The sequence below is a fragment of the Eschrichtius robustus genome, chromosome 1, assembly GCF_028021215.1.
Source record: "Eschrichtius robustus isolate mEscRob2 chromosome 1, mEscRob2.pri, whole genome shotgun sequence".
Lineage (NCBI taxonomy): Eukaryota > Metazoa > Chordata > Mammalia > Artiodactyla > Eschrichtiidae > Eschrichtius > Eschrichtius robustus.
The window spans coordinates 46,207,324-46,220,038 of NC_090824.1; the positions used below are offsets into that span (position 1 = coordinate 46,207,324).

Here is a 12,715-nt window from a genome sequence, read left to right on the forward strand (position 1 = left end):
ACCTCACTTGATCATGGTGTATGATCCTTTTAATGTGCTGTTGGATTCTGTTTGCTACTATTTGGTTGAGGATTTTTGCATCTATGTTCATCAGTGATATTGGCCTGTAATTTTCTTTCTTTGTGACATCTTTGTCTCGTTTTGGTATCAGGGTGATTGTGGTCTTGTAGAATGAGTTTGGGAGTGTTCCTCCCTCTGCTATATTTTGGAAGAGTTTGAGAAGGATAGGGGTTAGCTCTTCTCTAAATGTTTGATAGAATTCACCTGTGAAGCCATCTGGTCCTGGGCTTTTGTTTGTTGGAAGATTTTTAATCACAGTCTCAATTTCAGTGCTTGTGATTGGTCTCTTTATATTTTCTATTTCTTCCTGGTTCAGTCTCGGAAGGTTGTGCTTTTCTAAGAATTTGTCCATTCCTTCCAGGTTGTCCATTTTATTGGCATATAGTTGCTTGTAGTAATCTCTCATGATCCTTTGTATTTCTGCAGTGTCAGTTGTTACTTCTCCTTTCTCATTTCTAACTCTATTGATTTGAGTCTTCTCCCTTTTTTTCCTGATGAGCCTGGCTAATGGTTTATCAATTTTGTTTATCTTCTCAAAGAACCAGCTTTTAGTTTTATTGATATTTGCTATCATTTCCTTCATTTCTTTTTCATTTATTTCTGATCTGATCTTTATGATTTCTTTCCTCCTGCTAACTTTGGGGTTTTTTTGTTCTTCTTTCTCTAATTGCTTTAGGTGTAAGGTTAGGTTGTTTATTTGAGATGTTTCTTGTTTCTTGAGGTAGGATTGCATTGCTATAAACTTCCCTCTTAGAACTGCTTTGGCTGCATCCCATAGGTTTTGGGTCGTCGTGTTTTCATTGTCATTTGTTTCTAGGTATTTTTTGATTTCCTCTTTGATTTCTTCAGTGATCTCTTGGTTATTTAATAGTGTATTGTTTAACCTCCATGTGTTTGTATTTTTTACAGTTTTTTTCCTGTAATTGATATCTAGTCTCATAGCATTGTGGTCAGAAAAGATACCTGATATGATTTCAATTTTCTTAAATTTACCAAGGCTTGACTTGTGACCCAAGATATCTTCTATCCTGGAGAATGTTCCATGAGCCCTTGAGAAGAAAGTGTATTCTGTTGCTTTTGGATGGAATGTAGTATAAATATCTATTAAGTCCATCTTGTTTAATGTATCATTTAAAGCGTTTGTCCTTATTTATATTCATTTTGGTTGATCTGCCCATTGGTGAAAGTGGGGTGTTAAAGTCCCCTACTATGATTGTGTTACTGTCGATTTCCCCTTTTATGGCTGTTAGCATTTGCCTTATGTATTGAGGTTCTCCTATGTTGGGTGCATAAATATTTACAATTCTTGTATCTTCTTCTTGGATTGATCCCTTGATCATTATGTAGTGTCTTTCTTTGTCTCTTGTAATAGTCTTTAAGTTAAAGTCTATTTTGTCTGATATGAGAATTGCTACTCCAGCTTTCTTTTGATCTCCATTTGCAGGAAATGTGTTTTTCCATTCCCTCACTTTCAGTCTGTATGTGTCCCTAGGTCTGAAGTGGGTCTCTTGTAGACAGCATATATATGGGTCTTGTTTTTGTATCCATTCAGCCAGTCAATGTCTTTTGGTTGAAGCATTTAATCCATTTACATTTAAGGTAACTATTGATATGTATGTTCCTATTACCATTTACTTAATTGCTCTGGGTTTGTTATTGTAAGTCTTTTCCTTCTCTTGTGTTTCCTGCCTAAAGAAATTCCTTTAGCATTTGTTGTAAAGCTGGTTTGGTGGTGCTGAATTCTCTTAGCTTTTGCTTGTCTGTAAAGCTTTTGATTTCTCCGTGGAATCTGAATGAGATCCTTGCTGGGTAGAGTAATCTTGGTTGTAGGTTTTTCCCTTTCATCACTTTAAATATGTCCTGTCACTCCCTTCTGGCTTGCAGTGTTTCTGCTGAAAGATCAGCTGTTAACCTTATGGGGATTCCCTGGTATGTTATTTGTTGTTTTTCCATTGGTGCTTTTAATATTTTTTCTTTGTATTTAATTTTTGATAGTTTGATATGTGTCTTGGTGTGTTTCTCCTTGGATTTATCCTGTATGGGACTCTCTGTGCTTCCTGGACTAGATTGACTATTTCCTTTCCTATATTAGGGAAGTTTTCAACTATAATCTCTTCAAATATTTTCTCAGTCACTTTCTGTTTCTCTTCTTCTTCTGGGACCCCTATAAGTTGAATGTTGGTGCATTTAATGTTGTCCCAGAGGTCTCTGAGACTGTCCTCAATTCTTTTCATTCTTTTTTCTTTATTGTGCTCTGCGGTAGTTATTTCCACTATTTTATCCTCCAGGTCACTTATCCATTCTTCTACCTCAGTTATTCTGCTATTGATTCCTTCTAGAGAATTTTTAATTTTCATATATTGTGTTGTTCATCATTGTTTGTTTGCTCTTTAGTTCTTCTAGGTCCAAGATTTTGGATCATCTTTATGATCATTACTCTGAATTCCTTTTCAGGTAGACTGCCTATTTCCTCTTCATTTGTTTGGTCTGCTGGGTTTTTACTTTGCTCCTTCATCTGCTGTGTGTTTCTCTGTCTTCTCATTTTGATTTACTTACTGTGTTTGGGGTCTCCTTTTCACAGGCTGCAGGTTCGTAGTTCCCGTTGTTTTTGTTGCCTGCCCCCAGTGGCTAAGGTTGGTTCATTGGGTTGTGTAGGCTTCCTGGTGGAGGGGACTGGTGCCTGTGTTCTGGTGGGCAGGACCGTGTCTGGTGGTGTGTTTTGGAGTGTCTGTGACCTTATTATGATTTCAGGCAGCCTCTCTGCTAATGGGTGGGGTTGTGTTCCTGTCTTGCTAGTTGTTTGGCATAGGGTGTCCAGCACTGTAGCTTGCTGGTCGTTGAGTGGAGCTGGGTCTTAGTGTTGAGATGGAGATCTCTGGGAGAGCTTTTGCCATTTGATATTACATGGAGCCAGGAGGTCTCTGGTTGACCAATGTCCTGAACTCGGCTGTCCCACCTCAGAGGCACAGGCTGACACCTGGCTGAGCAGCAAGACCCTGTCAGCCACACGGCTTAGAAGAAAAGGGAGAAAAAATAATAATAATAAATAAATAAATAAATAAATAAATAAATAAATAAATAAAGTAAAATAACATAAAAGTTACTATAATAAAAAATAATTACTAAAAATTTAAAAAATTAAAAAGAAAGAAGGAAAGAAAAAAGCGAGCAACCAAACCAAAAAACAAATCCACCAATGGTAACAGGTGCTAAAAACTATACTAAAACAAACAAACAAACAAAAAAACGAACAGACAGAACCCTACGACAAATTCACACAAAGAAGCATACACATACACACTCACAAAAAGAGAAAAAGGAAAAAAATATATTTATCTATATATATAAAAAAAAAAGGAGGAAGAGAGCAACCAAATACATAAACAAATCTACCAATGATAATAAACTGTAAATAGTAAACTAAGATAAACATAAAGCCCGTAACAAATTAGATGCAGAAAGCAAACCCCAAGTCTACAGTTGCTCCCAAAGTCCATTGCCTCAATTTTGGGAAGATTTGTTGTCTATTCAGGTATTCCACAGTTGCAGCATACATCAAGTTGACTGTGGAGACTTAATCCGCTGCTCCTGAGGCTGCTGGGAGAGATTTCCCTTTCTCTTCTTTGTTCGCACAGCTCCTGGGGTTCAGCTTTGGATTTGGCCCCGCCTCTGTGTGTAGGTCGCCTGAGGGCGTCTGTTCCCCGCCCAGACAGGACTGGGTTAAAGGAGCAGCTGATTCTGGGGCTCTGGCTCACTCAGGCCAGGGGGAGGGAGGGGTATGGAATGCGGGGCGAGCCTGCGGCGGCAGAGGCCGGCGTGACATTGCAGCAGCCTGAGGCGCACTGTGTGTTCTCCTGGGGAAGTTGTCCCTGGATCACAGGACCCTGGCAGTGGCGGGCTGCACAGGCTCCCGGGAGGGGAGGTGTGGAAAGTGACCTATGCTTGCACACAGGCTTCTTGGTGGCTGCAGCAGCAGCCTTAGCATTTCATGCCTGTCTCTGGTGTCCGTGCTGATAGCCATGGCTTGCGTCGGTCTCTGGAGCTCGTTTAGGCAGTGCTCTGAATCCCCTCTCCTCGCGCACCCCGAAAGAATGGTCTCTGGCCTCCTAGGCAGGTCCAGACCTTTTCCCGGACTCCCTCCCGGCTAGCTGTGGCGCACTAGCCCCCTTCGGGCTGTGTTCACGCAACCAACCCCAGTCCTCTCCCTGGAATCTGACCTCTGAAGCCGGAGCCTCGGCTCCCAGCCCCCTCCCATCCCGGCGGGTGAGCAGACAAGCCTCTCTGGCTGGTGAGTGCTGCTCGGCGCCGAGCCTCTGTGCGGGAATCTCTCCGCTTTGCCCTCCACACCCCTGTGGCTGCGCTCTCCTCCGTGGCTCTGAAGCTTCCCCCCTCTGCCACCCGCAGTCTCTGCCCACGAAGGGGCTTCCTAGTGTGTGGAAACCTTTCCTCCTTCACAGCTCTCTCCCCGAGGTGCAGGTCCTGTCCCTATTCTTTTGTCTCCGTTTCTTCTTTTTTCTTTCATCCTACCCAAGTACGTGGGGAGTTTCTTGCCTTTTGGGAAGTCTGAGGTCTTCTGCCAGAGTTCAGTGTGTTCTGTAGGAGTTGTTCCACATGTAGATGTATTTCTGATGTATTTGTGGGGAGGAAGGTGATCTCCACGTCTTACTCCTCTGCCATCTTGAAGGTCTCCCTGTGCCCAGGCTTTTGACAAGGCTTGTTTCCTCAACCCTCAGGACTCAGCTCAATTGTAGGCTCTTCAGAGAGACCTCCACAGACACTGTCCTATCTAGTTACCTGCTAACTTGCTTTTCTTCTTCAGAGTATGCAGCATAAACAGTATCATCTTATTTTTTTAATTTACTGTTTATTGTTAGTCTTCTCCACTCATCCAAGTGAGTTCCACGAGCGCAAAGATCTCACATGCCTTGTTCATCCTCTACCTCTAGCACCAAGCACAGCAGCTGATCCACATAAGACCTTCTAAGTATTTGTTGAATGAATGGATGGTGTTCTGGGGGTACAAACATGAATAAGACAGAGTCTTACCAGTTTTCCTGACTCACTTTACCCAAGCCAGACGCCTAACAGCTATCCTGGACTCCTCCCCTCCATGATCCAATTTGATGAAGTCCTTTGGTCCTTATTGTTTCTCAGTTGGATTACTGTAATAGTATCTTGATCCTGATTTTTCCACATTTAGTCTTCCCCACATTTCAAACTCCAGACCATCTTCCAAACTTATATATTTATTTATAAGTGATTGGCATTTTCTCCAGCTAATCCAAGATTAGTAAAATGTGATTTCTCATGCAGATAAAAATAAACATGAGTTCCAATATTTCCCCCACATTCCACTTTGTAGACTGCTACATTCAAAGCACCTCCAATACTGACATTTCCAAAATGCATATCTGATTATATTGCTCTGTTTTAAATTACTGCAGCAATTCTTCAGTACATTTAAGATTTGATCATATGAATTTTATCCTTTGTTTTGTTAATATGGTGTAGCACATTGATAGATGTACATCTGTTGAACCATCCTTGCATCCCTGGAAAAATTCCACTTGATCGTGGTGTATGATTCTTTTAATGTATTGTTGAATTTGGTTTGCTAATATTTTGTTGAGGATTTCCACATGTAAAAGAATGAAGTTGAACCCCCTTCCTCACACCATATACAACATTTAACTCAAAATTGACTATAGACCTAAATGATAAAACTCTTAGAAAAAACATAAGAGTAAATCTTTGTGACCTTGAGTTAGGCAAAGCCTTCTTACGCGTGACAACAAAAGTGCAGTAACCAAAGAAAAAATAGGTAAGTTGGACTTCATCAATATTAAAAACTTTTATGCTTCAAAGGGCACCACCAAGAAAGTGAAAAGACAGCCCGCAGCATGGGAGCAAATATTTGTAAATCATATATCTGCTAAAGGCTTTGTATCTAGAATACAAACACTTACAAATCAATAACAAAAAGTCAACTCAATTTTAAAATGGGTCAAAGATCTGAATAAATATACAAATGGCTAATAAGCACATGACAAGATGTTCAACATCATTAGCCATTAGGCAAGTGCAAATTAAAACCACAGTTACACTGTAGAATGGTAGTTGCCAGGGACTGGAGTGAGGGGGAAATAGGGAGTTGTTATTGAATGAGAGTAGAGTTTCAGTTTTGCAAGTTGAAAAATTCTGGAGATCTACTGTGCGACAATGTGATGTACTTAACACTACTAAACTATACATTTTTAAAGGGTTAGGATGGTAAATTTTATGATATGTATTTTTTACCCAGTTAAAAAATTTTGATACCACTTCACACCCACTAGGATGGCAATAATAAAAAAGATAATAACAAGTGTTGGTGAGGATGTGGGAAAACTGGAACACTATACATTGCTGGTAAGAATGTAAAATGGTGCAGCTGCTTTGAAAACAGTTGGGAAGTTCCTCAAAATGTTCATTGTAGAATTTTGATATGAACCAGCACTTCCACTTGTAGGTATATACCCAAGATTAATGAAAACATATGTCCACATAAAAACTTGTAGCCAATGTCCACAGCAGCATTTTTCATAATAGCCAAAAAGTGAAACAAATCTAAATGTCCATAAACTGATGAATGGATAAACACAGTGTGGTATATCTATGCAATGGAATATTATTTGGCAATAAGAAGAAATAAAATACTGATTTATGCTATAACATGGATGAACCTTAAAAACATTATGCTAAGTAATATTCTGTGGCCAGTCACAAAAGGCCACATATTGTGTGTGATTCCGTTTGTGATTCTACATGTGATTCCATTCCATGCAATGTCCAGGACAGGCAAATCTATACTATAAAGAAAGTAAATCGGTGGTTGCATAGGGTTGGGGAAACATGGCAGGGATTGGGAGTGATGGCTAATGCACACAGGGTTTTTTGTGTGGGTAATCAAAATGTTCTAAAATTGACTGTAGGGGTGGTTGGAAAACTTTCTGAGTACATTAAACCCTTGAATGGGGGAATTGTATTGATATGATATTTAAACTATATCTCTATTAAACTGTTAAAAAGAAAAAAAAGGCAAAAACAAAAAAGGTCATGCAGCTTTTGCCTTGTTCACTAAAAACACTTACTCTTGGAATCCTGAGCCCCCATTTAAGAAATGACTATCCTAAGGCCAGCTGGCTGTGACAAAGTCCAGGCCACACGGAGAGGCCACAAGTGTCCTAGCTTGGCCCGGCTTTCAAGTCATCACAGCCCAGGCACCAAATATATAAATGAAGAGCCTTCAGATGATTTTAGTCCTCTGGACTTTGAGTCACTTTAGTCATTTGGATCTTCTCAACTAAGGTCCCAGACAGGCCCATCCCTGCCATATCCTGTCCCAATACCTGACTACACAATCTGTGAGCATAATAAAATGGTGATGGTTTTATACAACTCCATTTTGGGATGGTCTGTAAAGCCCACGCTTCTGGTTTTCCTCCTACCTCACTATCTACTTCTCAGTGTACTTGTTCCTCCCAATCTCCGTGAATGCTGGAGTATCCCCTCAGTCCATGGACCACTTCTATTCCTGTGCTCACGTCGTCAGTGATCTCATGCAGACTCATGGCTTTAAATGCCATGCTGATGACATGGCATCAAGAAAAGAGGAAATCTATCAGCCAGATCCTTCCCCTGAACTTCAGAGTACTATATTCACCTGCTTATTTGAGATCCCTACTTGGATTTCCAATTGGCATCCAAAATGGAACAAAAACAAAATTGCTCTTTTCCTCCAAACCTACCTTTTCCCAATTGTTTCCATCTCAGTAAACTGCACCTCTCAGCCTTGCAGTGGTTAAGATGTCTTTGTCTAGATATACATAGCTCACTTCCTGGTCTTCTACAGGTCTCTATTATCCTGGTGAGGCCTTCCTTGACCATCGTATTTGAAGTAGATTCCTCACTTCCATCCTTCACATTCCCGACTCATTCATCCCAGCTTTGATTTTCTCCATAGCACTTAATCTCCACCTGATATATGATATTGCTAATTTGTCTCTCTCTCTACTAGAATGTAAGGCCTATGAAGGCACGGGTTTTTGCCTATTTTTTTTTTTTTACTGCCGTATTCTCATGCCCACACAACGTGTAATGTCTTTGGCCCTCGGTAATTATTCAATTACTGAATGATTAAATGAGTTTAGGGAGCAAACAGAGATGAGACCAATAACACAAGCAGTGTTGGCCTCAGAAGTATCAATATATATAATATACCTCCTCTTTTGAGGAAGAGAGAAAAGAATGTCTACTGGCTTTGAATATCTAAACAAAATAGTAACAGTAATACCTGTCACACATAGAGCTTACTATATGCTATGCCCAGGTCTAAGCACTTCACATATATTAACTGGTATAAAACTCTCAACAGCCTATAGTTAGGTTCTATTATCACTATTTTTATAGATGAGGAAACTGATCAGAGTGAGTGAGGTTAAATAATTTGTCCAAGGGACAAGTGGCAGAGCTGGGAAAAAGCCCAAGATATATGACTTTGGGGGTCTATCATCTTAACCTACCTTTTGAAGCTTCTTTTCTGAAAGTGAGACAGCAGTGGTGGGGTACAAAACTTGACAAGAGTGGAAGAGAAATAGCTATTGGGAGTTCGGTAGGGGGTCCATTAGGAAAACAATAAAAGGATTGTTGAGCAGCAGTGACGACCTGGAAGCAACTAAGCAGAGAGGCTTCATGGTGGGCTCCATAAATTGGTTAGACCACTTGACCTTCTGTGGTAACAGCAGGAAAGAAACATAGTTGAGGTAAGCCAAGTGTGTGGGTTGCTGGGGCAGGTAGAGTGGAGAGGCCAAGAGAGCAAGCCAACATGGTAACACATTTGAAACAGTTGAGCCAGCAACCCAGGAGCAAGTTCATGAATTATTAGAATAGACTCAGGGACCCAGGAACTAGAGGTCATGATGACAAGAGAGAAACGATTCAGGAGAAATATAATATAGGGAGATATGAAAAGAGAGGGGAATTCAGTGTTCAAAATCTAGGTAATGGAGTTAGGGAATTACCTAGTGGAATAGGGGCCATCTGAGGCAGGATTGAGTAGAAGAGGCTGAAATCACCTCCACCCACCCTTCCTAAACCCCAGATTACCTATATTGATGCTACAAATTCCCACAAGCCAAGACAAAATTTCATTCCACAATTAACGAGAAGGCTTAAAAAATACAATAGACCCAGTGGGAGACAATTCATGATTATCTGTGCTGTGATGAGATGATTTGTGTTGTGTCCTTAAGCAAGTTTTTAAGTTCCTTCCCTAGAGCTGGTTTCGACATTAAGAACCCTCATAGGTACCAAGTTGGGAAGAAAGGGTCACTGAAGGAGGAGGTGGCTACTCACCTATCAGGTCTGCTTAATGTATCCCTGGTTGAGATTTTTGGAAAGTACCAACTACTCTACATAAAGCAAATGTTTTATCTAATGATCCATAAGATAAATTAAATAAAATGCTTTTGTAGATGTTTTCACAAGATGTCCCTTATTCACTGCTATTGGCCAATTCTGCCATAAGCCTCTAAGAGACACTGTACTTGTTTTTACTTGATTACTTACCAAATTCCTCATATTTATTACTACTGAGGTCAGGAAAAACAATTCCTTTAGTTGCAGCAAGGGGAGCTAAGGGCAAATCATCTTTAAGAGTTATGAAAAAGAATGGGTGAATGGATAAACAAAATGTGGTATATACATATAATGGAATATTATTCAGCCTTAAAAAGGCAGGAAATTCTGATACATGCTGCAACACAGAGGAACCTTGAAACCATTATACTCAATGAAATAAGCCAGACACAAAAGGACAAATATTGTATGATTCCATGTATATGAAGTACCTAGAATAGTCAAATTCATAGAGACAGAAAGTAGAATGGTGGTTGCCCAGGGGCTGAAGGGAGGGGTAATGGGGAGTTACTGTTTGATGGGTATAGAGTTTCAGTCTGGGATGATGGAAAAATTCTGAAGACGGATACTGGTGGTGGTCACATAACAATGTGAAAGTACTTAATGCCACCAAATTGTATACTTAAGAATGGTTAAAATGGTAAATTTTATGTTATGTATATTTTACTACAATAAAAAAAGTTATGAAAAATGGAATAAGATTGCAGGTGGAATCTATCTCAGATGAGAAAGCAACCATGTATCTAGGACAGTTTAGGTACAAACAGATCTGTAAAGGGAAGCTGGATGGATAGGATGGGCAAAATGATCCCTGAGTATTCCCCCAACTGACCTACAAAGTGAATTTCCCAGATGAACTGCTATACAGCTAGCCAACTGCAGCAGGGACTGTAGCTTTTGACCGCCCTGCTTCCAGGGATAGAATTAGAACAGGGCCTTAGGAATTACTAAGATAGGGATGTACTTCTAATAAGCCATCAATGCTTCTGTTAGGGACAGATACTTTGAGGTCAGGAGCCTTGTCTGATTCTTTGTAGCCCAGACTCCCAAAAGGTATCTGGCCCCTCGAAGGTATTTATTACATAGCTATTGAACATAGATGAAATTTGATTTGGTTTATAAAATGGAGAATAGGTAATGTCTTTTTGAAAGTGCTATATTTGATGGGAATGAAATAATATTACATAAACACACTGATACAAAGATAAGGCATTATTCTTTTTTTTTTTAATTTTTATGTATTTATTTATTTGTTTATGGCTGTGTGAGGTCTTCGTTTCTGTGCGAGGGCTTTCTCTTAATTGTGGCAAGCGGGGGCCACTCTTCATCGCGGTGCACGGGCCTCTCACTATCGCGGCCTCTCTTGTTGCGGAGCACAGGCTCCAGACGCGCAGGCTCAGTAATTGTGGCTCACGGGCCCAGCTGCTCCGCGGCATGTGGGATCTTCCCAGACCCGGGCTTGAACCCGTGTCCCCTGCATCGGCAGGCAGACTCTCAACCACTGCGCCACCAGGGAAGCCCCAAAGCATTATTCTTAATACAAACAGGACAAATGAGGCTTGGAAATCTCCCTGCATGTCACAGTTTATTTGCCATGATCTAATTTCTTAGTGAGTTAAAGGTAATTTCCACTGAAGAAACAGGAAGCTCTGATTTACTTTTTTCTTCTTAGTCATCTTGGGAAAAGTGGGGAATGGGGCTTTTTTGACTATCAGGTTACTCAACTCTTAAGAGGATGTGACAAGGGATGAACAAAGTGATTTACTATTCAGAAGGACACGGGGTTTACTTAGAATAAAAAACACCCTAGAAAAAAAGTCACTTGTTTCTTTTAGTGATTTTTCTGGCTCTAAACCCCTTCAGTTTTGGATGGGTTCGTGTGCAGGAGGAACTCTAAGGTAAGGCATTGAGAGCCTCGCAGATCTTCCCTCGTAGGTCACATCCAGCTACTCTAATCATATTGGACAATACATTTAATTATCCAATAAATTTTATTATCCATGTTTTGTATATCTGCTTCCTATAAATGAGTATCATTTAAGTCTATGATACACTGAGAACAGTCAAGAATTGTTTCTTGCATTTATGATTTAAGAAGCTATATTTAAAAATTAAGACTTGTGTTTATGTGACTATAATTATAAGGAAAATTAGAAACCGAACAGCTGGATATTTATAAAAACGGATATTTCAGGAAAGGATTTAAAGTTAGAAGCCCTTTCCAACTCTTTTGTAAACCAGGGAACATACAATTATTTTAAGAAGGATTTCATTTTTACCCAACTGCATTCTAGATTTTGTCAAAGGAAAAACATTCAGAAATCTTAAGACTTTTACTTCCTCGAATTTTAGATGGATTGCTTTTCAGAATTTTTCTAATCAACATTACGTGAAATCCTCTAGCTGATAAAAGGCCAAATGTTTACATTCTTCTCAAGAGGTTGAATGAATTTTTATGCATTGACCCAGAATGGGATTCCAGTATTTGCCATACTGAACAGCAAGGAATAATTAATTTTCACCATCCATGTACCATACAAATATGAAGTTAAAATAGAATTTTCACTGACGGTTAACACTGTAGATTCCATGTCATGATTAATTCCAAGAAAACAAGAACACTGCATCTTCAGTGGGAAGTGTACTTCTCAGTTGTAACAATATCCTCAGAGACTTTTCAGTTTGTCTTTACCTTGCTCTTTTTGACTGCAAAGTGCAAAAGATTCCCGAACAAATTGCCTGCACATTGGGCACTGCTGAAAATACTTAACACAGCCATCACACAAGCACGTGTGTCTACATGGCAAGAGCACCCAGTTCACAGTCCCATTCTGGCAAACCACGCAGTCCTTGCTATTCTCTTCTGGAGGCTCCACTTCACTTTCAGATAGTCCAGCCTTTTCCAGCAAACTTTGGTCTGTGTTTTTTTCCTCTGGAGAGGAACTGCTGGAGGGAGTGGAATTATTATTTGCCGACATGAAAAGTTGCTGAAAATCAAAGAAACAAATGTAAAGATATTACAAATGACAATTACGCTTCAAATCCGGGGGTCATAAGACGTGCTAAAAATTTATGAGCTAGCAAATCCAATAACAAATAATAGCTAACTTCTATGATAACTAATTGAAAAATATTATCTCTTTATAGATAGTCATTCTTTGAAACTCTGCAAACAAAAAAGACACAGGATAAAGACTAG

At 39.8% G+C, this 12,715-nt stretch overlaps 1 protein-coding gene across 1 annotated transcript in view; it reads right to left on the reverse strand.

Moving 5' to 3' along the window:
* Window positions 1-10,721: 10,721 nt before the first annotated feature.
* The window catches only part of CGRRF1 (cell growth regulator with ring finger domain 1), a 34,394-nt gene continuing 32,400 nt past the window's right edge, over window positions 10,722-12,715 (reverse strand). The window contains exon 6 of the mRNA XM_068545327.1: window positions 10,722-12,503. Within this exon, the coding sequence (XP_068401428.1) occupies window positions 12,183-12,503 (321 nt within the window). The 3' untranslated portion in view covers window positions 10,722-12,182. The remainder of the gene's footprint in view (window positions 12,504-12,715) is intronic.